The 27,559-nt window shown below is 34.1% G+C and overlaps 1 protein-coding gene across 1 annotated transcript in view; it reads right to left on the bottom strand.

Annotated features, from left to right (window-relative positions):
* CFAP54 (cilia and flagella associated protein 54) overlaps positions 1–27,559 on the bottom strand; it is a 101,191-nt gene that overhangs the window by 49,252 nt on the left and 24,380 nt on the right. The window contains exons 14-31 of the mRNA XM_065741241.1: positions 27,179–27,307; positions 26,136–26,280; positions 24,639–24,694; positions 23,748–23,876; positions 22,392–22,539; positions 21,364–21,441; positions 21,162–21,283; positions 17,180–17,350; positions 14,376–14,468; positions 13,043–13,228; positions 12,367–12,509; positions 10,173–10,320; positions 8,638–8,793; positions 7,521–7,643; positions 4,602–4,754; positions 3,162–3,258; positions 1,706–1,795; positions 837–963 (exon numbers count right to left, since the gene is read on the bottom strand). Coding sequence (XP_065597313.1) covers positions 837–963; positions 1,706–1,795; positions 3,162–3,258; positions 4,602–4,754; positions 7,521–7,643; positions 8,638–8,793; positions 10,173–10,320; positions 12,367–12,509; positions 13,043–13,228; positions 14,376–14,468; positions 17,180–17,350; positions 21,162–21,283; positions 21,364–21,441; positions 22,392–22,539; positions 23,748–23,876; positions 24,639–24,694; positions 26,136–26,280; positions 27,179–27,307 — 2,294 coding nt within the window. The remainder of the gene's footprint in view (positions 1–836; positions 964–1,705; positions 1,796–3,161; positions 3,259–4,601; positions 4,755–7,520; positions 7,644–8,637; positions 8,794–10,172; positions 10,321–12,366; positions 12,510–13,042; positions 13,229–14,375; positions 14,469–17,179; positions 17,351–21,161; positions 21,284–21,363; positions 21,442–22,391; positions 22,540–23,747; positions 23,877–24,638; positions 24,695–26,135; positions 26,281–27,178; positions 27,308–27,559) is intronic.

Genomic DNA, 27,559 nt, shown 5'->3' with positions numbered 1-27,559 from the left:
ATGTGAAATTCATATTGCAGTAGAATTTGTAAATTCATCAGCTCTTCTTTCTTCCCATTCAGAAAGAGGGAGTGCTCATCATCAAAATTCATTATACAAATGAACTGATAGGTAAAAACTCTCTCGCTTTGCTAACTTCTAGCTATGGAAGACTGCTGACAACTTCCTTATATCCAATCCTCCAATCCTTTTGGCTTTTTGTAACAGAAATCCCTACATGAGGGAACCCCTGTGAGGGATGCTCTAGAAGGAATGCCTCCTATTTTATTACTTTGGCCTACAATGTCGGAACTGGATGTTGGTGGTATGACAGCAGAGATTGAACCTTCCCACCAATACTCTGTGAAATGTTGATGTGCAACAGATGGCAGCAGAGGGGCAGTGTGACAGAGTAGTGTCTGACATGGAAGTGTGTATGAAGCAAAGCTGAGTCACTGAATTCCTCCATGCAGAAAAAGCAGCACTCACTGATTTTCATGGATGTTTGCTGAATCTTTACAGAGCAAAAACTGGATTGTGAGCATAGTGAAAGTTGCACAGAATGGGCAACGTTTTTGTAGCAATAATGCCCTCATAGCAGCTGTGAAACAGTGGGCTACCTCTGCTGGTGCAGACTGTTTTGAACATGGCATGGTTCATTGCTGGTGAAAATGTACAGCCAATGGTGGTGATTATGTTGAAATAAAAGTGATTTGCAGCTGAGAATTTGTCCTGTCAAATAGTGTTATTCTGTTCTTTGTATCTTTTGTCAGAGTGACCTACGTACAACTCACATCTTCTGTTGTAACTGTGACATGGATGAACCTAAGCAGTAAATATCACTATAACAGACCTACCTTTTCAAGTAAGTTTGCACGCTTTCTGCCCATTCCAGAACACTGTGAAATTTCTCCTCATTCAGGATTTTGTGCAAAATTTGAGTAAAGAACTCAAGAAAACGTGATCTCTTTCTGAATTTCATCACTGCAATACAGTAACAACACTTTTATTTTTGCATATATAATAGGTTTTTGAATTACAGCTAATTACCTCTCAAAGCATGCTTTTATATTATGTTGAACACGGATGAAGAAAAGTCATACTGATACTGAAGTTAGATAAGACATGATACACAGCAGGCCTTACTTTGGTATCTGGGCATCCAGAATCACGATTTCACTGCATTTACACTTCTAGGATGACAAGCATTCTATGAACTGATAAATAGCTTCAGACTTATTTTTCTATCACACAAAATGGCAAAAGTCATATACCAGAAACTTAAATCGCATTTCAAAACCACAAGGGTATGCATCTTCCGTGAATTCCTCCTTCAGTAACAAAACTAAATATGGAAATGAGGTATATCAGTTTTAAAAAAATCATTTCATACCACCAAAAAAATAAGCTAAAATTAAAAAACCTTAGCACATGTTTAAAAAATGAGCTCATTTTCAGGTTGATTGGAAAATAAATACTACTCACATTATTTTAAAATTTGTATTTTCTGTATTAAGTATAAGTACGTTTCAAGTATTTCCCACATTTCTAAATGTGGGCATATCAAAGGTTTTTTAAGCTATGTTTTAATGGATTCTAAATATATGAAAATAAAAGATGAAAAAATTTCTAAGAGTTTATTCCATGCAGTAAAAAGATTATTTTCTTGGAAACTATCTATAAGAAAGCAAGCTTTTACAAGTAAAATAGATGCTGATTATCCTACCTTCTCGATAAGCAGTGCTTGATGTCCAACATAAAATTATAGGGTAGAGGAAAAAGGGATCTTCGTGTCCTTCAAGCTCTGATTCACGAGCTACATTAATAAATAAATAAAATCCATCATGACAAGTAGTGGCACTGTACAATAGAAATTGTACATGGAATCATAACTGAAGACTAGCAAAATCCTTCTTTAGCACATTTGCTTTTAAATCTCTCACTGTCATCCAGAGAGAAATGCAGAAGTTTGCTCTCCTAATATAAGCATCTGTGCCTCTTGGGTGTAAGAGCTTACAGATGTGACTGATGAACTTCCAGCTATTACACTAATGAATAAGTGTCTGGAGTTCACCACAGGTCTTACAAAGGTCCATACAGATCATCTATGGAGATCATTTGTGCAGTAAGGAAACGTCCAAACATTATTTTTAAAGATGTACAACATGAACTGAACACACGATGCTATTAGTGACTAGCACACTTTTGCAGATAGTTGCAAGTTCTATGGTTGAAAAAGATGAATGCAGCTAGTCCCTGAAAAAAGTAAGGTTAAAAATGGACTCTGGAACAACGATTTGTGATAATGGACCAATAATTGCATCCTCCACTGGCAACAGTCTTTTGCATGCAAATAGCGTGAACTCAAATAGGACAGATAAGAAGATAAGCAGATGTTTAATTATTATCTTTAGGTCAAGCCACAACCAATGTTAATATTCTGTCCTATTTGACAAGTTCAACAAGATGGTACTTCAAATGAGCACTTTAACACAGAAAAGTACTTTGCAAAAAAAAATTTTAAATAGGAAAACATCTGAAATTTCATAACTTAAAATTTCAATGCGTGCGAAACATTTTGTTTTCCTACATTTTCTACCAACGATGCAGATACAGCTCCTTTTTATTCTTCTTTCAGGTTATCATCAATGGTATAGTAAGTATTGATTCACCTTAAGGATATCCTACAGAATGGCTTTTGCCAATATTTCTTTTTAACAGCAAGCCCTCTTTTTCCTAAATCGCCTATGCATATTTGTAAGGATGGCTTAAGCTTTGTTATTTGTTATGCACAGTCTCACCAGAAGGTTCTTATATTGATTGGTATCAAATTATTCTATTTCAGCAACAGAGCAGACTTCAGCAGTCAAGTATTTGTCAGTTAATGAAAAAGCATTCTTCTCTAACTGATAAATGCATTAGTTTAATTTTCTATTAAGTAAGAATGGAAGATCATTTTGTTAAATAATCAATGTAATTTTCAGCTAACTTACAGAATTCATTCATCCTGTGACTTGTCCTGGAGGAATGCAGGCATCAATATCAGTAGCAAAAACTTAAGGATCAGTACACAGTGGAACATAAGTGTTGCATCAGGGTTTTGTCCTATTTGTTATAGGAGTACTTTCTCTACTAAGACGTGCATCTTTACACAGAGAAGGTGGATGACAAAGCACACCTACCTGGTTGTGTCAGTCTCAGGAGATTTGACTCAAGAGCACTTAAATTTTCTGCTGCTTTTTCCATCGCAGTTAAATGGGATGTCTGTGCAGAAGGGTTCTGAAATACCAAAAAATCAGCTTTCAAAAAAATTAACTTTAAACCTAACTAAAAGAGCATGTCAACAATGGGATTCCGATTTGATTCTAAATCTTCTAATCCTTTATCTGGTAATTTAACAAATATTGTCCTCTTTTTCTTTTCAGCTGAGTTAAAATCGACGTTCATAACATTTTCAATATGGTTCCAAAATCTTGGCCATGATTTATTTTTGATTGTTTCCCAGGGGAGTCAGTGGATGTGCTCTGCCTCGAAAAAATATATATTCTGCCAAGTCTCACATGCTACCAGCTACTACAACAACATATCTGAACAGACATTTTGACAAGATATGTTGCTTTCCAGAAAAATTATACTCTTTTGTAGATTATTTACTTCCTAGAAATATGAAAATCTTTCTCAGGAAACAAAGTTCTTCTCAGTCTCTTTTTAGTGAAAATGTAATTTTTCTCTATTTATCTTAAGGTATTACATTATTCCTCTGAACATAGATTGCTTTCTCTTCTTTTTCCCTTTTTTTTTTTTTTAAATATGAATCTGAATGCAGCCAGTACAAATTCAGCAATAAATAATGCAGGAAATTTTTCCTGGATCCTACAAGTGTCCTACTTTCTATATTTTTCCTTTTCCAAAAACCCATCCCTGTAAACCAACTGACTTACTCCTTCTCTCCTCAGTGTATCTGTTTACATGCTCTCACTGCTTCTTTTCTTCCTGTTTCATTATTCCTACTTTCTTATATCTTTATTGAATCTTCTCTCTAGTAAAATCTATCAGGTAAATATACAAAATCCACACTTCATCCTAAGTTCATCTTACAACTTACTCCATCTCTTCAGAATTTATGTATAGAGGTCTTTGAGGTAGAAAGTTTTTCCTTCGCTGAGTTTTTTTATTCTGCAGAATGTTAGTATCCTGCTATGACTAAGTTTCAAATAGCTGCCACAGAAAATGAGAAGCTGTTTCTGCATTGTTCATGATACTTTTGATTTTCCTTTACTATAGACTTTTTTCCTGTCCAATAAAGCATTTATTCTATGGAAGAAAATGGACCAGTTAAGGATGTTGGTCCTGATACCTAGTTCTTATGGCTCTGAACTGTAAGACTGCTAACTCCTCTCCAGTTCAACTAAATGAGACCCAGTAACTACTGCAGTCTGCAACTGGCTGAAAAAGATGGCTACAAACAGAAGCTTTTCAGTTGTCTGTATTCTTGGGACCTCCTACTCTATAAAAAAACTTCTATTCCATAGAATCTAAACAGAAAGTAAATAAATATGAACTTTAAAATAATAGTGTTTAAAGATAAAAGAAAAAAAGATGAATGAAAAAAGAGGAATTACCTTAATTTTCTTTTTTTCTTTTGTTTGTGTAGCTGACTGCTTTGTTTGTGTTCCTGACTGGTCAGGTAAGGTTGTTTGTGAGGAAACCAACATTTTTTTCCCATAGTTAATAATAATTACTGCTAGTTCATATTCTTTCCATGAACGTAGAACCTATTAAGGAATCATCAGTTACATTTTTTTGTTTTGCATAACACATTTAATTATTATCTACATACAGTTGACAAAATGTATGAATATTATAAATAGAGATTTCTTAAAGGAAACCTAAGTATTGAGTAAGTAAACAACAGAACTACAGATCTGTAAAATAGTTAAAATTACAGATAATCTGTCTGTGAGATATACTTCTGCTTAACCATAGACTGTTCCTCAAAGAATCTAAGTACTTAACTAGAGGTATCTATAGCAGTGCTTGACATTTTCCCTGTTCTCAGGCAGTACAGCTATCAAAGAATATAAAAAGGTAACTACATTATCCTCATTTACCTCTCTGGTATCAAGTGCACATTTGAAAAACTTGACTGCATCGGTAAAACTTATCTAATAAAATAGAGTGGTGAAATCTATTTTGAAAAATATATAGTTTGTAATTGAACATAAGGGGTTATGGTTTTTTTTAGGTGTTTTCATCTTCCTCGGAGTTTTAAAGGTCAAGTAATTCTACTATATGCACTGCAATTTCACATAAAGATGTTTGGCTTTGGAATAGAAAATAATTACACACAGTCTGACTGGAACTCAACAGAAAACTTTAAAAATTGATTAATTAGAAACTTTTGCAATTAACTTCTGTTTGCTATTCTACATGCTATTCTGTCACATTGCTCTCTCTAAGGAAAAAAAAATCTGCAGTACCAACAGACAGTCATTCAACTTGGGAATCCAACAACAAACAATCTCTATATTAACATTAAAAAAAACGCATGATCCAATATTGAAGGAATCAGGATAACTAGACTTGTAAAATATGTTGACTCTGCTAGGAAGAAAGGAAAAAAAATTTCTGGGGACTGCTAAGAGATGCATAGAAAAAGTAACAAGGAAACATCTACAGATCATATTATTATTTCAGCTGTCTTCAAGATGAGTGCTGCTTAAGAATATAAGTATTGCACTTGTTGAAAACAGATTTTACTGCAATAGGCTTAGCAGAAGCATCTTCACTGGCATAACACCAGTAATGGAATATTGTCTTTACTAAATATTCAGGACATTCAAATGATATACACTTTTTCAACATATTAACTAATGTCTAGACAGAATACTATACATACAACGAGACAGTGAAAAATTGATCAAAGCAGGGAGAGATATTGGATGCCTTATGGGTCAGACTATTTTTGATCCTGAAATCAGCTTTGCCTTGCTCTTGAAATTATTTGAATCACTTGAGCTTTATCCATCTGATATTTTGAATTTGCGTTCAGGATTAAAGACACAAAAGAGAATCAATGACACTGGACATGTCATATCCACTCTTAAACAGAAAATAATGAGTTCATCAGTTCATTCAACTCCAAATAGATCTAGATAAGGAGTGTTACTTCATGAAAGTTACACTGCAAACAGATACGAGATGATTCAAACCTCTTTTTAAAAATATGCTTCCTCAAGCAAGTGCTTCCTCAGATTTCAGCCATCTGTTGTTAATGTCTCATTGATAACATCCAAAAAAATCATCACATGATATCAAATACACTATTTTCTTGGAATTACTGATTCTACCTCTCAGTGAATTTGGGTTCACTTTTGCAACAACACGTCCTCCACTTGCTAAGCTCCTAAATGCTGACAAGTCAGGTGTCCTACAATGAACAACCTTTTAGTGCTAAGTTTGGAGATGAGTGTTTCAATATTTCATAGTAATACCTTCTTTAGTCGTGATGCCACAGCTATGATAAAACAGAATCACATTTCCTAGTGCCACAAATCCTTACTTTCAATGTTGTGTCATTGAGTGGACAACTCTGAGGTTACAGACAACCCTCTCCCAAAGCCCTCTCCCCATGGGGCCGAGGAGCTTCCTTTCAACTCATGCCTGAGAGTACATTCCCTGTCTGAGCTACACGATTGGAGTCCCAATCTCAAGCATACTCAAAAGTCGTGTCTGTGTTCAGCCATAGATCCATTGATCTGGATCTGTGCTGAGCAGAGCCCAGCCTGACTCTTTGACCTCAGACTGCTCCCATCATGGCAGACCCACCTGCTGGGCTGTGCCTGATGCCAGCTACCTTCATCAGACCTGATCCTGACCTGCAGACTCTCCAATTTGACCTGCCTTGCCACCACAAGCCTTCCCTTATGTACTTTGACTTCACAAGCCTTCCTTAATTATGTACTTCGACTCTAACACAGCTGTGAGTAAAATATCCTAAAAGTACTGGGTTTCTCCTAATCTCACAAAACTTACTGTCTGAATCACAAATGTAATCTACAAATAAATATTACATTTAAAAATCAACATGTTTATGTTGCTATCAACACATGGAAACAAGTAGAATAAAATCCCTTGTATCTAATTAGGAAATAAGACATGTATGTTTACCCAATTAAAACTAAAAACATGACCACTTTGCAGTAAACAAATTTAAAAATTTGTATGTATATGCCTTGCTGAAAATAATCCTACATTAAATGTGAACTCACATAATCAAATAAAATACAGATTTCATGTCAAAGACTAATAATTACTATTTGTTTTGTGAAGAAATAACTTTTTTTTTAATTAAAAAACTCTAAATGTCATTATTATATAAAATGCACTGATACAAAGGTGAGAATAAATATTTCCATTTCATTTAATAGTGTTAGTTCTCTGAGACATCACACTGAAATATCTGAAGATATCACAACTCTTATTTCCTATACAAGAAGAGATGCATCATCAAGTTATAAGCACAACAATTTATACCATACCTTTGCTGTATAAAATGAAGTACAAGCTATCATATGCTGAATACTCTCATAACATCCTTCCTGTCTTCTTTGCAAAGTAGCACTTGGAATTTCTTGAAGGATAGCCAAGCACTTAATGAGAATCTGTAAATACAAGCGTTAAAAAAAGTTTGAATCTGCAACACAATTTCAAGTTTGTACCTCTGTTCAGTGTGTTGCATTTGACAGTTAACTTTAAAAGTACTTTAAAATCTAGCAGCTACTATGAAATGCTAGCTCTACAAAAACTAATAATAAAATTTCCATTGAATTTAATAGTGTCAAAATTTCATCCACAGCCCTTTGATATAAACGACAAGTTCACACAATATCTTAAATATTAAATTATAGATACATTATGGGTATTTTTGCTGATTTAATTAACATGAAATCAAAGAATGTTTAATTCACTGAAATGACACACTCCTAGTAGAGGACTGCTTCAATATATATTAAGCTGATCAGAATTTTAAAAGAAAGAAAAATGTTTCCAGTATGTTCTAAAAATAAAAGGCCATAAAAATGTTGCAAGTTTCTTCTGTATCTTTGTCAAATCTAAAAAAACATGCCTGCAACTTTAGAAATAACAGAAAAGCGTTCAGGTACTTTGCTTTCAAGGAGATGATGCCTGCTTCTGGAAAGGGACACTTGACTGCAAACTATAGACTACATTGTCAAAACACTGAACAGTCTTCTTTTCAAAGAACAAAATTGTACATTAAAAAAAGTTTGTTTTAAGAGAGAGAAAGTGCTGTTTTTCTTTCCTCAAATTTGCTATTTGCAAATGGCCAACAAGTAGAAGTTGTAGCAAATTATAGTTTAAAAAATACCAATTAATCGTCCAGAAGAAAAAAAATCAATATTCTGCATTTACTTTAGTATATCAGGGCAGAATCTGTGCAACTTACATTTAATATATGTACTAGGAATACATACAACCACTGAAGGCTTTCCTTTCAGCAGCTTCTCTAGAAGTAGAAGCTTAGTTATTTGGCTGTCCTCCTGCAGACTCCATTTGAAGTTTAAATTGAATCAGTATGTAAGTTTAAATTGAATCACAGGAATTGGGTGTGAGAAGCTCCATTTTAAATGTTCTCACCTGAACTACTGGCACTGCAGAAATCTTGTGATAAATAATTGGAGCAAGGAGACCATAGCATTGTACAACTGACTGCAGTGCATAATTTGCATCATTCAAGAAATTACAAAGTTCAATTGCCACGGTCATCCTTTCACATTCTGCTAATCGACCAACCTGTAGGAGGAAAAAAAAAATTTGTTTAAAATATAAATATCATTGATTAAAATCATTTCAAAAAGTGAAAGAAGACCGACATTAGACAAGATATTAGGAAGAAATTCTTTACTGCAAGGGTGGTAAGACACTGGAACAGGCTGCCCAGTGCAGTTGTGAATGCCCTCTCCTTGGAAGCATTCAAGGTCAGGCTGGGTGAGGTTTTGAGCAACCTAGAGCAGGTGGGCTGGAACTATAGATCTTATTGGTCTCTTCCACCCAAACCATTTATGATTCTATGATTATTGCAATTTAAAAAGCAGTGTAAGCAGCAAGAAAGATAAAGGTATAAAAATCATACAATCATAGAATCAGTAAGATTGGAAAAGACCTCAAAGATCATCTAGTCCAATTGCCCACTTACCACCAATACTGCCCACTAAGTATACATTTACCCTTTCTTTAAACACCTCCAGGGATGGTGACTCCACCGCATGTTCCAAAGCATTACTACTCTTACAAAGAAGAAATTCCAACCTGAACCTCTCCTGGTACAACTTTGAGGCCATTCCTTCTTGTCCTGTCAGTGTTATTTGGAAGAAGAGGCCGACCTCCACCGATGAATTTACAGTTAGAATTATATAAACAAAAGCAACTGTATTAGTGATGAAAAAATTAACCTTTTGTCATGAACTAATTTTACCCTCTGAATTTATCTGTGTAGTTTGTAATGCCTTGATAATAGGTATGCTCATACTAGCTGGTGTGGAAATTTCACATGCTAAGATCTCTGAGTTGGTAAGGGGAAGACAACAATACCTTTTCTCTCCAGTTACCTGCTGCAGTTGTACATTTGAACAAATACAGTAAAGTTACACAGTAATTGAATACTCACATGTGTAAAAGACATACTTAGTAAAGGAAGAGTGGAATAGTAATAGTGCAGGAAGCAAAAACATATAACATTCCTGAAATAAACTAAAAGAAGTTTAGCATATTGCAACCAGGAAACTCTGTCAAAAGTTTAATATCAGTGAAAGTACAAAATTTGAATAAATGCTAAAAATTAAAGAAGCTGGCAGCTGGTAAATGGGACAAAACTAACCACGGTTGTACATCTTTCATAAAACACAATCTAACAACACTTAAGAAAAAAATTTCAGTTGGAATCAGAGGGCTTTGGATTGGGATATTAATGAGCTCTACTCCGAATTTCTCCACTAGGATACAAAATAACCAAGAGCAACGAAAACATCTCAGAAAGGAAGACAAGTAATGCAACAGAAAATGAAGTACTGTGCAAATTAAGACTGGTATACTCTAATATTTTCGAATGATGAAAATATGCTGATCAAAAAGTAAAAAAAAAAAATCAGTATAATACTTTATGCTACACATACTTGTTCTTTATAAAGTATCTCAGTGCAACAGATAGAATCACAGAATAGTGCTCCTTCCATGATATTAATGTCAGAGATAGCAAATATATTCCTCAGAAAGAGATACAAGGTGATAGGAGAAGTCTGAGATACAGCCTCAAAACGTAACCTACAAAACAAAAAGCCAAAAGAATGGTAAAAAAGTTAGTGATGACATCTCATGCCTGAAATTACATTATATGAAAATGCAATCTTTAACAGTAGAATGTTAGACAAAACAGACTGCTATAGCTACTGCTGGAAATGAGACTTACACGTAAAACTGAAAAAAAATGCTTTATATTTCTGGCTTGAAAATAAGTAAAGGAATAACGTTCCTTTTCAAATTGTTGTCCTCCTTCTACTATATTAAAATATCTTTTCCTTAGTAGGTTCACCTGATACAGCGAATCTTGGTTTGAATATCCTTTGAAAACTTCAGATGCTACAGCTTACTTAACCGCCTTCTTTAATATGTTATTTTTCTGTGTTGACAATGATGGATGCAGTTGTGAAGCACATTTCCAATATTAATAACAGACTCCTTTTCATCACTGAAGTCTGTATTACAAGTCTCAATATTTTTTTGTTCTGCCTTTTTTTTGGTTTTGTTTGTTTTGTGGACTTTCTACTTCCCTAGGAGTATACTTGATCTTTTTATTATTTTTTTTCCTTTGTTTTGTTGTCATTGTTACTGTCGTGTTTGTTGTTGAGTTACTTATTACAGCAACAGTTCTATTATTTTGATTTATAAGAATCAAATTTCTACTTCTCCTTGACTGTGTTTCCTAAAAGAAGCAGAAACTCAAAAAGGAATATCAAATAGACATGTTCCCATACTTGACATCACCAACATATCAACAGGGCTTCCGTCCGGAAGCAGGAGTCTTTCTTTCCCTCTAGCTCCCTCTACTGCCCCTTTATGCTCCCTGTGCTGTAAAGCTAATCCACTTAACTTCCGAGCTACCGAGCAGAAAAACTGAAACAGTTTCAGGTCTCATAATGCAACTTTGAGACTCCGTTACCTGTAACATGACTCAAGCACATACAATCCTATACTATAAGCTTATATTCAAACAGCAGAGAAAACACTGGGCTCTGATGCAAATTTAACAAAACAGTACAGAAAAAAAGACTCCAGATGTATTATATGTTTCAGAATAGCTGATTATTGGTTATTCTGTCTATAACGTAGAAGCAAAGGTATTAAGGCCAAACTGCTAAAAAATTGCTCTAATATCTATTTCTTGAAACTAAGATCAATGTTTCACAGAACTGTTAAAAACACATGCAGCAAAGATGCTTTTTGTTATTACAGTTTCAGAATGGAGCCAGTCTGTTAAACTGAAACTCAGAAGTTGACAAAGCTTTCCTAATGAAAGAATTAGTCTTAGAAGAATTCAACACAAGTAAAGAGGATTTTCTGCAATCAGATATGCTAATGTTAATTTAATATGAAATTATAAGCAGCTGACCAACATTGTATTTTTTTTTATTATTGTATTTCATATCTATTATTTCATACAAATCTCTTTTTTTCTAACCAGGAATTAAGTTTTGATTTGTTTTTGCATTTGTATTTTTGGATTGCAGTGAGTTTAACCACAGCACTTCTATCTTGACATTGCTATGACAATAAATCCACATTATGTCTAAACATTTGAATCTTTCTTTTTTACAGAATATTGTTTTAAATGTATCTTCTAAAGTACAGTAGTGTACTTTTACAATATTAGCAAACTTATATAATCAACACAAAACAAAATTAGCAAGCATTTACTCATTTTGGGTGGTGTTCCAAGTAAAATATGTATGGTTTCTGAATACTACTGCTTCCTTTATTGGAACTGAAAGTCAAGAACTCAGTTAATATTACATATCTTTTTATAGGATAATCCATTATATGGTATGGACACCACTTCATAAATATTTCCCAATTATCTAAAGTAATAAAACAACCATTACGAAGAATTAGGTGCCTAAATGCTACCACTTCCATAAATAAGAAAAACCCTCCTCTAATTATACAACACTGTATCTTTACAACACATTTCACACCTTTTTTGTAGAATGTTTTTCATATGAAAAGGCTGAAAAAAAATTTCACACCCTGGTACAAAATAAAATATGCACATCTATAATTAACTGTTATTTTAATTTTAATTTCACCAGTTACCTCTTTTCAGATACAGACAAATTACTTCTTGCAGAAATAACAGCTGCATTGGTGGGCAGTGAAGAAGAATTTGAAACAAAATAATTCCACAGCGGTGAAAATGCTCCTCTGGCTAGCACATAGTTGCCAGTCTGATAGGCTACCTATCAAAAATATATATTTATTTATTAAACTATTAAAAGAAAAAAAAGTATTAGATTTCATTTTATATACTAACTGCTAATTAAAACAAATCTAGCAAGTTCCTGCAGTCTTCAGATAAGCAAATATGATTACAGGAGAATCAAAAAGGTTTTAAAATTCCCTCCCTTCAACATACGAGCTTACAACAGCTGTAAGAACATTCTGATGTATTTTAATAAAATATATGTAGTAGTCATCTGTTTATGCCAATATTAGTTTGTCTTTAGAAGTAACATCAGGGAAGGCAAAACTCTTTATTGATTGTTAACCAAGGATTTAATACTCCTTTGTGGAATACTTTACGTATATTATATTACATATATTATTTCATCTAGATTCATTTTTTCCTTTGTTACTACTGAAGAACGTTGAAATTCTGATTTTTACTTTTGACAGGAAATTATTGAGTCTTGGCTAGAAGTTTTAGAGTTACCAATGAAAATAAACTAATTACAACCATGTTAAAGCTAATTAGCAAACATTCTAACCCTACCTGAGTTAGATAAGTTCGAACAGTAGTAGCAGAAAGAGGTGGATATGAGAGGATTGGCCTAGTTGTTTCCCCAATAGCACCACCAATAAGCTTTCCATCAGAAGAATACGCTGCAACAGCAAATATGTATTGCTCATTGGGATCTAAGCCTTGTATTTCCAAGAGGCTTTTTCCATCAGCTGGTACCTATAAAAATGTTTTCTGGTTACATCTTCAGAATGTAAAAACCAAAACTCAAACTTTACACTTTTGTCATTGAAAATTTATTTAGTGTTCTTGTATACAGTCACAGTACAACCAGCACATCACTTCCACACAATACCGAGTTCTTGAAAACAGTGAGAGAACAGTGAAATGAGAAAAAGTATCAGTTCACTCTGAAATGTAATTGGTTGTACAAAGCACATAATCTAAGAGTAAAAATTAATTACAAAGGCATTTATCTGTCTCTATATAAGCTACATATAGTTTTGCAAATTTACACTATGAGTGTGCACGCTTACAAAGATCATGCTGGAGACGTCCTTGTCCTGTGCTGTACTACCAGAGAAAAGCATGTGGCTCTCCTCCTTACGTGCCATATGCGTGTAATAGATGTAAGCAGAAGACAGCTAAAGTTCTCTTGACACATGAACACAGAAGTCAATCATGTCTGAAGACATAGGTTATTGAAGGATTTATATTACTTTGTTGCCAGAATTAAGACAGACATGTTCTTATTATGGATAAATAGCTGGTAGATGTTAAAAAATTAAATTTAAAATTCTAATATTTTGGTTAATTTTTTTCTATTTTCCTGAAAGCAAAATAATGTCTGAGGCTATATATATATGCAACATAAGCATTCATTTGCTGTTCTATTTCTTAGCTCTCTCCTGAAGAAAACAAAACACACACAAAATAAATAAATAAAATAAAGCTGACAGATATTTAACATGAAGCCCTTGAAAGTATTTAATTTCTTATTCATCAAAGGCTTCCAGAATATATCATGCCTTCCAACTAGCTAAGTTTCAGTACCTGAAAAAAAATTTCAAAATATTTGTCAAAGGCTTGTCTAGTTACCTAATTTAAAAAATGACATAGGTTCATTGGTTCATAAGGTTGGAAAGGACCTACAAGACCATCTAGTCCAACCATCCTCCTATCACTATCCCTACCCAACTACTAAATCAAATCCCTAATAAAAATACATACATAAACATAAGACATAAAATACATACGTTTATAAAAGATTGGGGGTGTCTCTTTTTTTTTTAGTTCTTGTTTGTTATGTTGGTAGGTTGGTTTTTAAATATGAGAGAATGACCTCAATGTATTTCAGCTGTCTTACCTCTTCTCCAGCATTTGGAAGTTTGTTGTTACTTAGTCTTGCTTTCAAATTATTTTCTCCTGCTACACAGCCCAAAATAGTGTACCATGCAACCTTTAAAGAAAATGAGGATATAATGAGTTGCTTTAAATACAAAGTTGCTTTAAATACTGTGATAATGATGAAAGTAGATGACTCTCCATTTTTCTATCTCCTACCTTGATCTATACTTTGGGATGTGTTTGAGGTATAGGATAAGCTCAATAAGTCAGCTTCTAGACGTAAATTAGTAAAGAACCCTTATACAGGTTTAATAGTATTCTAAAATTGACGTTTCATTGTGATGCAGCAAATCATTTGAGGAAAAAATCCTTAAAAGCCGGCAATAGAAATGCATATACAAACCTGTTAATATTTACAAAAAGGTCCAGACACTGTATTTAAATTGAAATATATTTTTAATGCCACTGAGTTGCTAATAACCTCATTTGGTACATCAACCTAAGTTCTTTAATATCTTTAATCAACAGAGAATGTGAGCATGTATACCTCCAATCAGACATGCCCACTGTAACCAAACATTATCATTTTGATGCAGCTCTGCAGAATTAGGCAGTTGGATTTCAGTAACTTCTCTTACATTAAACTTCTACTAAGTTGTACCAATTTGTTTTCAGAAGACCTCAGGTGGGACAGATGAGATCATTTATCAACATAATAAGTATCTGAACAACTGGAATGTTCATTTCTCTTTTGTTACATGTGATTTGTCTTGTAACAAATCCTGACTATTTTTTCAGAATTTCATATTGAAGCAGAGGAGATAATTTTCAGCAAGCGAGTTGCCTCAATATCAGGAAATTTTAGAGATACTTTGACTTCCAATACTATATATGCTTCATTTAATACTAGGTATACATTTTCAATTAATAAGTTTATCATTAAAAAACTTCTTTTCATGTTTGCTTAACAGTTTCGTATCTTTAGAAAAAAACTAACTTCCTCAAATTATAAGAATAATCACATTGCACCATCTAGTGGTCCGATACATTTTATTCAATGTCCTATATCAAACAAAAAGTTTTAACAGTTACTAAAAAAGAGCACACAAACTTAAAGGAGTATCTTTTTTTTAATTTTATGCGCATCAGGAATAAAAATGAAAGATGTTTTTCCAACAATTTTGTTTGAAATTCACTAAACAAGCTGCAATTATACTGTAAGGTTTTTTTTTAAACTGTTCACCGAAGCATCCTTAGTGTTCTTGTTACAATTTATGTTTCTGTTGGCTTCTTTTACATTACATTTTACCAGGACATTAGCAAGACTTTCAACAGTACTCTTTTATTCTTATAAGAGAGAGAGGATGACATGAGCACATGAAAAGACAGATGGGTAAAATAACAGTTGAAGTTCAGATTCAGAGCAAATGTTAAGCATTCATACTCAAAAGTGAGTAGTGAGCAGAGCACTTCACAAGACTATACCAGTGGAATCCCAGTTTGTAATGGCCTAAGAAGAGTCAGAAAGTTTGCAGATGATGTCAAAACTGAGAGAAATAGTTGATACCTTGAACTCTGAGGGCAGGGTTGACATAGAGTTCCCAAATTAATGAACCAAGAAGAACCTCCATGAAATTTAACAACAAACACAAAGTCTTGCACCTAGGAAGGAAGAACCTCTTTCAAGAATATAAGCAAGGGACAAGAGCAGCTTTTCTGAAAAGGATCTGGAGGTTGTGTTGGACAAAAAGCTGAAAATGAACCAGATGTGTGACATAGCCTCAAAGCAATCTCAAAGCATATTTGTCTATCTTAACAGAAATAAAGTTTAGAAATAGAGAAATATGTATTAAGTTCTGAGGAGTCAAGAGATGTTAGACTACATTTAGATACTAGACAGGTTCCCTCCTACCCCCACCATTATAGTAAGAAATATGTTGAAAAACTAACTTGAGCGATTAAAACAGAGGGCCAGCAAGACCCTCAGGAGATGAAGAATTAGCCCTGCAGGAAAAGTCTGGAAGGGTTGGGCTTATTCAGCCCAGAGAAGAGATAGTTTCAGTGGATCTATCAGGAGTCACTGAAAGCTTGCAAGAAAGTAGTTAAGAAGATATAGTCAGGCTTTTTGCAGTCACACGTGATAAGATAATGAGAAACAACAGTCCTACACTGAAGCATGAGAGATCCCAGTTTTACATAAGGAAAAATATTTCCCCATGAACAGGGTGACCACGGAAGCTGCGCATACTCCATCCTTAGGGATTTTCAGAATTAACTTGACAAAGCCCAGTAATATTGTCTAATTTCACAGCTGAGTTTTTTCTATTTTGACCAAAAGTTTGGACTAGAGAACTCTGCAAAAATATCTTCTGGTCTGAGTTGTTCTGACTCTACATATTTGATAGGAAGTAGATTTTCTTCCTGAGCTATGGCACATTAGCACTTCATCAACAGAGCTTTGTCTGTGGTACTTCCTTGCATTACATGATGCAACAGTCTTCATTCTCTTCAGAGTGACTGAGGCATACGTCAACCCCTAGACAGAGACCTGACTTCTGACAAGTGTAATAAATGAGCATTATAAATCAGAAAAACCAAAGATGATATGTGAGATAAAGAAAGTTCCATGTAAATGTGAAGATCAAAACAGTGAGTCATGACTGAGTCACAGGATATAAAAAATGCATATTTAATTAAGTCTGGGAAACATAATCTTCTCAAGACTAACAGAGAAAACTGTGATGATATAGCACTCCTGAAACAACTTTTTCTCTCATGCATTATTAAATATATTTCTTCCACAGTCATTATGAAAAACATTACCTGAACATCTGAGGAGAATGTGGCTGGTTTAAATGTCATGGAGCAATGAGATCTAGAAAGTAATAGAGGAGGAGGAGGAATCTTTCTTTTGTTGCTGCTCGTAAATTCTTTGAGACTGTGATACAATGCACTTTGTTCAGCTTCAACTTGTTCAATTAAAGTTAGTGCCTCCTATGATTTAAATTAAAACAAAAGAGAAAAACTATTAGTAGATGTAACAAATTAGCAGATGTAACAAATTATTTTCAGGAAAAAAACATCAGAAAAAAAATCACTGGTATATAGAGAAATTTCTATAGAGTCTTACATTATCTTAGATCTTAAATTAGTATGAATGGCATGCTGTGCATATGCCTTACATATGCAGATAATTTTACGTTGTACATTAAATTGAATGCCTGAAAGAAGCAGGTATGAGGCATCTCCAGTTTTGAAAGAATCTACAGGAGAAAAGAGTTAACAATGGTTAGCAGTTTAAGGTGAAAAGTGATTCACTCCAAGAAAATACAAAAAAAAAAGATGAACAACTTTTCTTTAGGAGAGAGCTGAGGACCTACCTGTGCCATTTTTGAAGATGATACTTCTAGAGAGAAAATAAACTCAAGAAATAATGAAAGGAGAAGAGGATGCAGACATGAAATAAGTAGGGCCATGCCAGTTCTCTTGGTTAGCCAGAGATAGCTGAAAGCTGGATGATGGTCCTAATCACCATCATAATCTATTAGCATTAATCAAAAAATGTGTGGAAATCCTGCACATAGCAATTACATGGCCAACAGGGTACATTTTTTCTTAAGTGGACTGAACGGCAAATTGGTAGGTTTCTTCACTTTGCCTGCATCATCACAATAAAAGAAACATTTCAAAAGTTATAAATCTAGCAAGTTCTTAATATTTATTATCTTTACTTGTTGAATCTGTTCAATGCAAATCAGAATCAAAAAGGTCAGCACCCAGAAACGAAGAAATCAAGGAAGTCTTGGAAAGATTACATTTCTTTGGGAGACATACAACATCTTCTGATTAGAATTTTTATTAATAGATCTATAGCACAGTCCACACACTGGACAAAAAGTTTAGGCTGAATTGACTCTGAATGAAGAATTGAAAAAGAAAATTCCAAGATATCAGTAATTCAGTGACAGTCCTATAATCTTGCTCCTTCACAGTTCCTTGTTTCTGTCCTCATACATTTATAAAATCATAAGAACAACCATACTGCTACAGGTCAACTTAGCCTCGTACTTCATGTCCACAAACGACCGAAAACTAGACATAGACTTTTAGCAAAATGGGGAGTTAAAATTTAATAAAGTCTTAATCAGATCACATAGAATCATAGAATTGTTTGTGTTAGAAGGGACATTTAAGACAACCTAGTTCTAGCCCCCCTGCTATAGACAGGGACATCTCCCTCTAGACCAGGTTACTCTAAGCCCCTTCCCAGCCTGGTCCTGACTGCTTCCAGGGATGGAGCATTCACAACTTCTTTTCCAGTGTCTCACCATCTTCACAGTAAATAATTTCTTCCTTCTGAATCTACCCCCTTGCAGTTTAAAACCATTTCCCCTCATCCTGACACTACATACCCTTATAAAAAATCTCTCCCCAGCTTTCCTGTAGGCCCCCTTCAGGTACTGGAAGGCCACTAAAAGTTCCCTCCAGTCTTCTCTAGGCTGAAGAGCCCCAGCTCTCTCAGCCTGTACTCATAGGGAAGGCACTTTAGCCTTCTGATCATCTTAGTGGCCCTCCACTGGACCTGCTTCGATAGCCCAATGCCCTTGTGCTTGGGGCCCCAGAACTGGACACAATACTCTAGTTGGAGTTTCACAAGAGCAGAGTAGAGGGGCAGAATCACCTCCCCTGACCCTCTGGTCACGCTTCTCTGGATGCAACCCATGATACAGTTGGCCATCTGGGCCGCAAGCACACATTGCTGGCTCATACAGACTTTCATCCACCAAAACCTTAAAATCCTTTTCCTCAGAGGAAGCACAGCAGACTTCCACTTCTCTCCACTCCCTCCACTTTCAGATTAGGGCTGCATCATTTCCCTAGTGGGAAATGTCTAAGAAAGAAAGATAAACAAGAAATTGAGTCATTCATTCTCGCATGCAACCATTCAACTTCCAGAGGAACTACACTGCTTGCTTAAAATTGATAATTCTTTATGGCAAAATTTACTATGATAGAATGTTTAATTAAAAGGATTGTAGAATCATTCTTCCCGGAGGACATAATTCTTTTTAGTGTAATCCACACTATCCCAATGTGGATAAAGATTGTGCTGTGACTGTAAGTGGTACTGCATGATTACACATCATTAACTGAAGAACATAGAAGAAAATGTAGCAGTGCCGCAAGAGGAGAAAGAGTAATCTTATGGTTGAAGAAGCCTCTGGCACAAACCTGCCCTGTGGTAGAGTAGCTTGATCTTGTTAATTCAGTTTTAGAGCTGGACAACGAGACCGGGTAACATCCAATTCTGTAAAGACTTGGACATCCAAGTAGACATGGAGGATAGGACGAAAGAATTAAACAACCAAGAGGAATTAAACAAAATGAAAGACACGCAGTACTTAAAGTAGCTAAACAGTATGATGTAGATGAGTGTACACATCCTACTCAGAAGTTTTCTGAGGTTTGATAGAGCGGTTACACGCATGTTTTCACAAAAATTAAACAGCAGAAAGAGTACTTTTCTATTTTGCAACATTAGTAAAGTTTCATATCATATTGTTGAAAACATCAAAAGATACAGGTAATTCTATGTAAAGCTCTTGCATGTTTCACTATAAAAAGGCAAAAAATTATATACAGAGGAATGAAAATAAAAATATAAATTCCCTGTGAGTACTCCCCACCTAAGAAGGAAAACTGAGTATATCATAGTATAAATATTTAAAATCATCATGTTAAATTTGTCCAAAGTTAATCTGATATTTTCTAGTAAACAGCTGCAAATATATACTTTTACCTACTCACTTCTCTGTAAAGAGTGCATAGAACAAAAATATAGTGAAGGTCAACATAAGGCCTATGCAAACATTTGTTTGGGATAACCATACATTTATTGGGAATTGCTTTTAAGTCTGCATTGGAGTTACAACTTTTATACCATATCATTACATCTCATTCTTGCTGTATATTTTGCAAATATATTAGATTTTTAGTATATGTCTTTTCTGATCCAATTTTTGCATGCAAATGAAATTAACAAGTGTTTTAATTGTCATGTTTCCAAATGTATTGCAAATAAAAGAAAAACATTTTCTGGCAATTTCTTGTTTAATATACTTCTTCATATATTATATAAGCGAATATTTCAGATATGCATTGTACAGGCTACAGATAAATTCTGTGCTCCACTGATGAAAAGTCAGTTTTCAGTAATAAATACAGGCTAAAAAAAGTCACTAAGGTCACATAGCAGAAAGACTTCCACTGATTCCAGAAGACTTCAGAGGGAACTCATGGACAATCTACTTCTAACCTCAATAAATTACAAAACCTCCATATTATATTTTTTTCTTTATACATTTAAATAAAGCTAATGTCATCACCACACAGTAATCTAAAAAAAAAAAAAAAAACTTTACAGAATTTTAGAAAAGAAAAGTGTTGAAGGTTGCAATGGGAAAAAGAAAACCTTCATGACATTTTGGCAATGCTCAGGTGATATATTGCTGAAAATGGCAAAGTCTAAGTGATTAAGTGAGAAACAATCATCGCTTTCAGGTTTCCTGTAGCTGGCATGTATGCAGAAAATTTGAGGATATAAATCATCCTCTTTCCTAGTTTTAAGTCCTTTAATTTTTTCACCATGAAGAAGTTTGTCAAGGAAAATTTGACACAGAAGTTGCCAAAAACACTCGGTGTCCTTGGAGTTCCTACATTTTTTCTTCTATTTCTAAGAAGGAGTAATCCAAGTCTTAATTTTACAGAACTAAGAAAACTGTAATATTGTAGGTTTTCTTATTACCTTCAGTAGCTGCCTTTGGGAAGAAGTTCTTAGGCCTTTAGGGAACCTCTGCACAGCTTTTTCCATCAAAAAGATGGCTCTGGATAGCTTGTTCTTTTTTATTTTTCCCATTATATCTGCCTCTGTAAAAAAAATTTAAGACATTCATAAAACAGCAGCAATCATTTATTATATTCCTAAATTCCTAATTAATAGGCCTTACCTGTTAAATAACGGAAATCTTTGATATTCTTCACACGATACTTGCGAGACTTAAGACTTCTGTCATTCTTTTGAACACCTATACAGTAAGAAAATCCTGAGTAAATCATTCTGATAGTTTCATTGAAAAGAATTCAGTAAGAAGGGTTAACACATAACTTTGTAGAAAAGCTCTGTTCCACCCTGTGATCTTTATGATTGTTAAAGAACTTATTGGAAAGACCATGCTAGTAAGTCTGCCCCTCCCTTTTGCTCTGGCAACTTTAGTAGTTATGCCAACATCACGTGAAAAGAGGGATCGTCTGATCATAGAATGGAGTTCACAGGGAAGTCTTCTGTGTCAAGCTAATGATAGCTTTTAATTAAAAAAATGCAGGAATGGAAGACCAATTAACGTTATTTGCAGGAGGCAATTAACAAGAGTTGCTGAGGAGATAAGAACAACTTCATAGGAGTGAAAACAGATTACAAAATGTACAGAGAAGGGCCACAAAGATGATCAGAGGACTGGAACATTGCTCCTATGAAGAAAGGCTGAGGGAGCTGTGCTTGTTTAGTTTGGAGAAGACTCTAAAGAGATCTCATCACAGCCTCCCAGCACTTAAGGGGGGCTTATAAACAGAAGGGAAAGGCCAGATTGGATGGGGCCCTGGGCAGCCTGATCTGGTGGGTGGCAGTATCATCCTCCAGAGAAAATTTCCTGTAGCACAGAAAAAAGAACACCTTCACAGTGTCCATTACTGACACTGCAAAATAAAATATATTTATAACTGAAAAAGAAAAAAGATAATTTAAAAGAATCTAGTAGTTGTTAGCTCATTTCAGCTGACTATAGATTAGAAATAAATATATGGCAAACAAATTCTTACAAATATGGTATATTATTTCTGTCAATATATAGCATACAAATTGCCCTATACTGGCTCCTCTTTGGAAAGCAGATACTCCATTATTTATTAATATTACAAAATATAATAACAGTGGACTGTAATCAAGCTATGATTATCATTTAGTTTTACTGCAACTTACCTTGTGTCAGTTTAAGAATTTTCACAGCTATTCGATGCTGGGCCTGAATGAGCTCCAAGTGTAAGTCCATTAAAAAAATATTTCTTCTTCCTGTCTTATCATCACTCCATTCCAAAACAGAACTCAAATTCTGGCCATTTGAGTCCACCTAGTAAACAGAAAATGGTAAATAAGCAAACACAAGCTTATATCAAATGGCTTACTACATTTATCTTGATGCTGATACTGTTATTTCAGTAAGTTGACAAACACTTCAAAATTATTCATAATTGTAGTATGTAATCATAAAAAAAGCATAAAAGGAAAATGTCTAGACAGGAGATGATGGATAATGGATAAGAAATATACAAACTAATAATCAATATGATACAGGATTAATAATAAAACATGAAACTGCAGAAGATTTTGTGTCACCAGACCATGAAACAAAGATTGAGTTAGCATAGAATGATAAAATTTATAAAATCTAGATTCCTTACAACAGTACTTTTATTAATGAAGAACTGCAAACAGTACAAATGAAAATAATTTTCCTGCAAGATAGGAGAAAATTACAAATTCTATATATCTCTGAACAAAAATAGCAGAACCTGAAAGACTTTGTAATTTATTATTGAATGAGAAAATGTGTCATGGTTTTATGATTTTTGGTATTGGTATTCCACATCATAACATCATGTAGTGCATTAAGAGTTAAAGAGCTAATACTCCAGCTCCGTGGATCATCGATAGTTATGGGTATACCTGTCTCAGAAGAGCTACATTCCCCAGAGGACTTTGTGTTGCTTTGTATTTTTACATATTTCCACTCAGAGGGAAAGAAAACTCTGCATGTCACGGGACACTCTCTTTCCTTTGAGATCAACCCAGCAGTGGGTGCTCGCTGCCATCTCGCCTTCAGCATCTAGCATAAGGCCTTTGGTTTATTGGACACTCTCTCTTGCTCATTTTATTTGATTTATTAGCTTAAATTCCAATTATATTGTGTTAATTTGTTTTCCAATGTCTTATTTACTAAATTAGTTTTCCTCCTCAGATCGTTACCGCTGTTTTGTTTCTAGGCCCATCTTCCTTTTTCCTACCCCCTTTCCCCCTTCCCCAGAACATGAGTCCGTGGGTCCCTCACCCCACACCAGTCATCACGGAACTGGGCCAAACCAGCCCGTAAACCATTGACAAAACGTTACGTCTCCCACAAAATAATTTATTCTTTCTATTCTCTTCTTACAGAAAACCAGAAGAAGTTCATTTGATAATGCAAAGATTTCTAAGAAACTAGAAAATACAAGTTTTGTAACAAAAATCCAACATATTATTTCTAGATTTAGTTGGAATACAGCTTTCTGTAGAATTTACCTTCATACAGCAGTCGTCAAATATTGACTTCCCATCTGGTAGAAAGGTCATTAAGCGAGATTTGTTCATTTCATTAATTGTTTTTTCAAGATTTTCATAAGCAAGCTGCAGTTGTTCTACAGGACTTCTCTGAGATGAAGACAAAATTTTAATTAATTTAGGATTTTCTCTAAGCTCTTGAAAAGAAATTTACTATATCACAGAGTCTAGTTCACAGCAGAATGAAAATGAACTTAGATGTGAATTTACAAAATTGCAATAATTTCATAATGTGGTAATGAGACAAAGAAAACACTGTGATTTCAGAAACAAATAGCTTTAAGTAAACTGTCACTGTCTGATTCTCCATGTGTTTAGGCATGAAGACATAGTAGTAACAAAATTTTCAAATCTTCATACTGATGCATGCCTTTTCTTCATACTGTGTTTTACCATGAAGTCTTGGCTTTTTGCTTTCATATTCCAGCACAGTGCTAAGAACTGAACACACTGAACAAAGCAAGGATGTTCCATGTGTTCCACACCAGTCTTACAAAAGCAAACTAAAGACTGTGTTATGTTAAAAAAAAAGTGTTGTTAAACCTTTAAAAGCTGGTAGTAAGCATTGTAATGAAAGAATACAAAGTGAAATTCAGTATGATCGTTCTGTAAAAAACATTTCAAGTAAAATTCCTTTCATATTACAGTTTATTAAAAAAGATGACAAATATTTTCAAATTTTATTTAATTTAAAAAATCTTTGATTTTTTCCCCTCTTCAGAAGTATCATTGTATGGATTGTTTAAACATTATGAAGTTTAAAATAAGATGTCATGAAGATGCTGTAAGTGGAAATAAGTGTTCTTATGCCATTAAAAAACATTGTATTAGTGAAAGTAAATCAGACATTACCATTAGTGCTTCAGGAATATCACAGGTTTCATCTTCAGAGAGAATTACACTTTTTCCTTTTACATAAAAAAAATCAGAAAGTAAAAATGAAACATACTCAACTTTTGTACTGTTTGATTAAATTTACCACTAATTTAAGTGTTTGGCAATTCAGTTCTTTAGTACTTGGCTGTTAATTATACTGTTTCTCCAAAAGGTTTTGAGAGATTAAACACCATAGTTACCTACATACAATTATAATAACTTAGTATATGATTATTGAATAAAGAGTATTTAAATAAAGAGTATTTTTAAGCACACCCTATCTTTCACAGTAACATTAATCCAAGCCAACAAAAATTGGCTCAATTCATAGTTCCTCTCACACTGGCATTTCATCTTTAAATCAACCCAAATCTATTTTTGTTTAATTCAGAACTGCTACTAATGAAAATTGAACTTTTGGATGATTTCTAAATATGTTTGGTCACATTTTTATGATACCAAGAATTGTGTTTTCTTTCTAAAACAAGGTGAAGCAGCTTCTTTGCTCTCAGATAGAGCCCTCAAATCTGTAAAATGTGAAAATCTCCATTCAGAATTCACTCAGTAAAAAAAAGATTTCTCAGCTTATATATGAGTTTGACAGGCTTTTCATCAGCCTGTTTTGTGAAATGGTTCCCAACTATTCAGCCTTTCCTCCTTCCAAAAAGGACATATTTAAACTGAGTGAAAAAGAGTAATATCTTGCAATGATAATACACCAGATTCTGTCAGAAATGCACGATTTTCATAACATTAACAGAAAATATTACCTACCTGACCTTATAGAATAGTAGTTTCACAAGATTTTCTTTCAAAAAAAAGCAATACATACTATCATTCTCTCCTGATCCTAGATACGCTGTAATAGATTCTTTAACATCTACTATCTAGCTGTTGTAAAATAATTATGAAAAGCATGATTCATATTACAAGATCCTACATCAACAGCAATGGAGAGGTTTTAAAGTATGTATATACATTTACATTCCACACCTTTCGTAAGGTCTTTTTAGGAAATCTGTTTAATATGATTGCATTATCACATCAGTCAATTTCATCTTCAGAAACAAATTCCTATTAAAAAATATCAAGTATTGTGTAGATAAGGTCCAAATTAATGACATAATAAACTCAAAACCTTCCATATAACCTTAACATTCCCCCCTCTTCTGTTTGCTGTGCCACTAGTTAAACAGAAATTCACCTCTCAAAATGAGCCATACTGCTTCTGTCTAGCCAATATCCAAAGAGCATATCTGAAGCTATTAAGAAGGGGCTAAGAGAAATGTAAAAAGAACTGTGGGGAAGTGAGACATAAGACATGATTCAAAATGGGAATACTTCAGGAGAATTAGAAATGTAGGAAATAAGACATAAATCCTCTGAATCATTAGTTCTAGTTATTCAGGAATCTGTGTTTACAAAATTGTATCACACTATTCTCAATGACCACTTTTTTGTCAAAAACTTTACCTGCTTTCTTCTTTGATCTACTTGCAGAATCAGCCATATTTTCCAATATTGCAGTTAGACGTAAGGTTATCTCTGCTACCATTACAACATCAGTGTCTTCTACATTCAGAATTACTTCACTTAATACCCAGAGTACATAAATCCACTAAAAAAAGGATGGAATGAAAACAGGATCAAGATAAACTTAAAACATTTAAGATATTTACATACTAGAGGCAGGTAGGGTTTTGCACTCAACATTGCTAAATACACTCAAACTTGAACACAACTTGTAGTTGATATCCTATTTTTAATGTCATCAGACCGAGATGCAAACCACTATGACATTAGAAACACTTTAAAAAAAAATAAGAAAGTTATTACTTACTATCATTCTCAAAAGGGAAAAAAGTATGAACATTCACACTTTATCATAGTATAGTAACCCTTACAGCAGATATGGTCATCTGCCACACAATTATCCCCATTCTTCCCACTTAAACAGTGGGAAAGATACCTCAGTGCTTCTGCTGCACATGCACAGAACATCAACTGTAATCTACATTCTGGCGAATCTGTTAATTTTTTTTTTTAGACATCAAGGTCACAAAAAGCACTCCTTCAGAAATTTCTTGTTCTACATCAACTGTTTACTAAAAGCTCTGAGAAACTACTGTATATTCTTCATATAACAATATTTGAATTATAGTTTCTCAGTCTCAAGGAAAGTCCAAGATAATGCTGTGGCTTTGCCTAGTGTGCCAAATCCTGTTGAGATCCATCTCCCTTCTCTTAAGCTGTAAGGTTTCTTCTACTGCCATTTCTATCATGACCTACTGTCAGACAGTGGGTTACTTTACTGGGAAAAGGCTGAGAAGCTTTGATATGGCATATGAGAGCACAATGTGTTCAGAGTGTATATACAATTCACATTCTCAATAAACATGATTTATCTGCATTTTGCCATGAAAAATGCACTTAGACTGGAAACCAGTATTTTTAATTGGCTTCTCTGTAACAGATGACACTTCCATTAAGAGAAACACATTATAATAAAGGAGTACCTTAGAAGTTTTGTATTTGTGGTTAAAGTAGTCACTTCCATTCATCTGGATTTGCTGAAGTCCTGTTTTACACTCCTTCCACAAAAACATTAGTACATCAGAAAGTATTTCTTGATCAGGTAGGATATTCTGGAAAGAAAAAAATCAATTGTAGAAACAGATATTCATGCACAGTGCATAAACACTATCATAAGTTTTCAAAGTAAGTTATCATATCATTATCATATTTATCTTTATGACAAGCGACAACATTTTGAAAGCTTAAGAAATTTTCTTCTGCTGACAATGAGTGGTTTTAGCAGCTTATTATTATTATTAATTCAAGTTTTTAAAAAGTCACACAGACAAAATAGTGAGATGAAAAATACTGGAAGAAACAAG

Source organism: Cyrtonyx montezumae, unplaced genomic scaffold (genome assembly GCF_038088225.1).
Source record: "Cyrtonyx montezumae isolate F1298 unplaced genomic scaffold, pur_monq_1.0 scaffold_3, whole genome shotgun sequence".
In the NCBI taxonomy this organism is placed as follows: Eukaryota; Metazoa; Chordata; class Aves; order Galliformes; family Odontophoridae; genus Cyrtonyx; species Cyrtonyx montezumae.
This window is presented reverse-complemented; position numbering and strand designations above follow the sequence as displayed.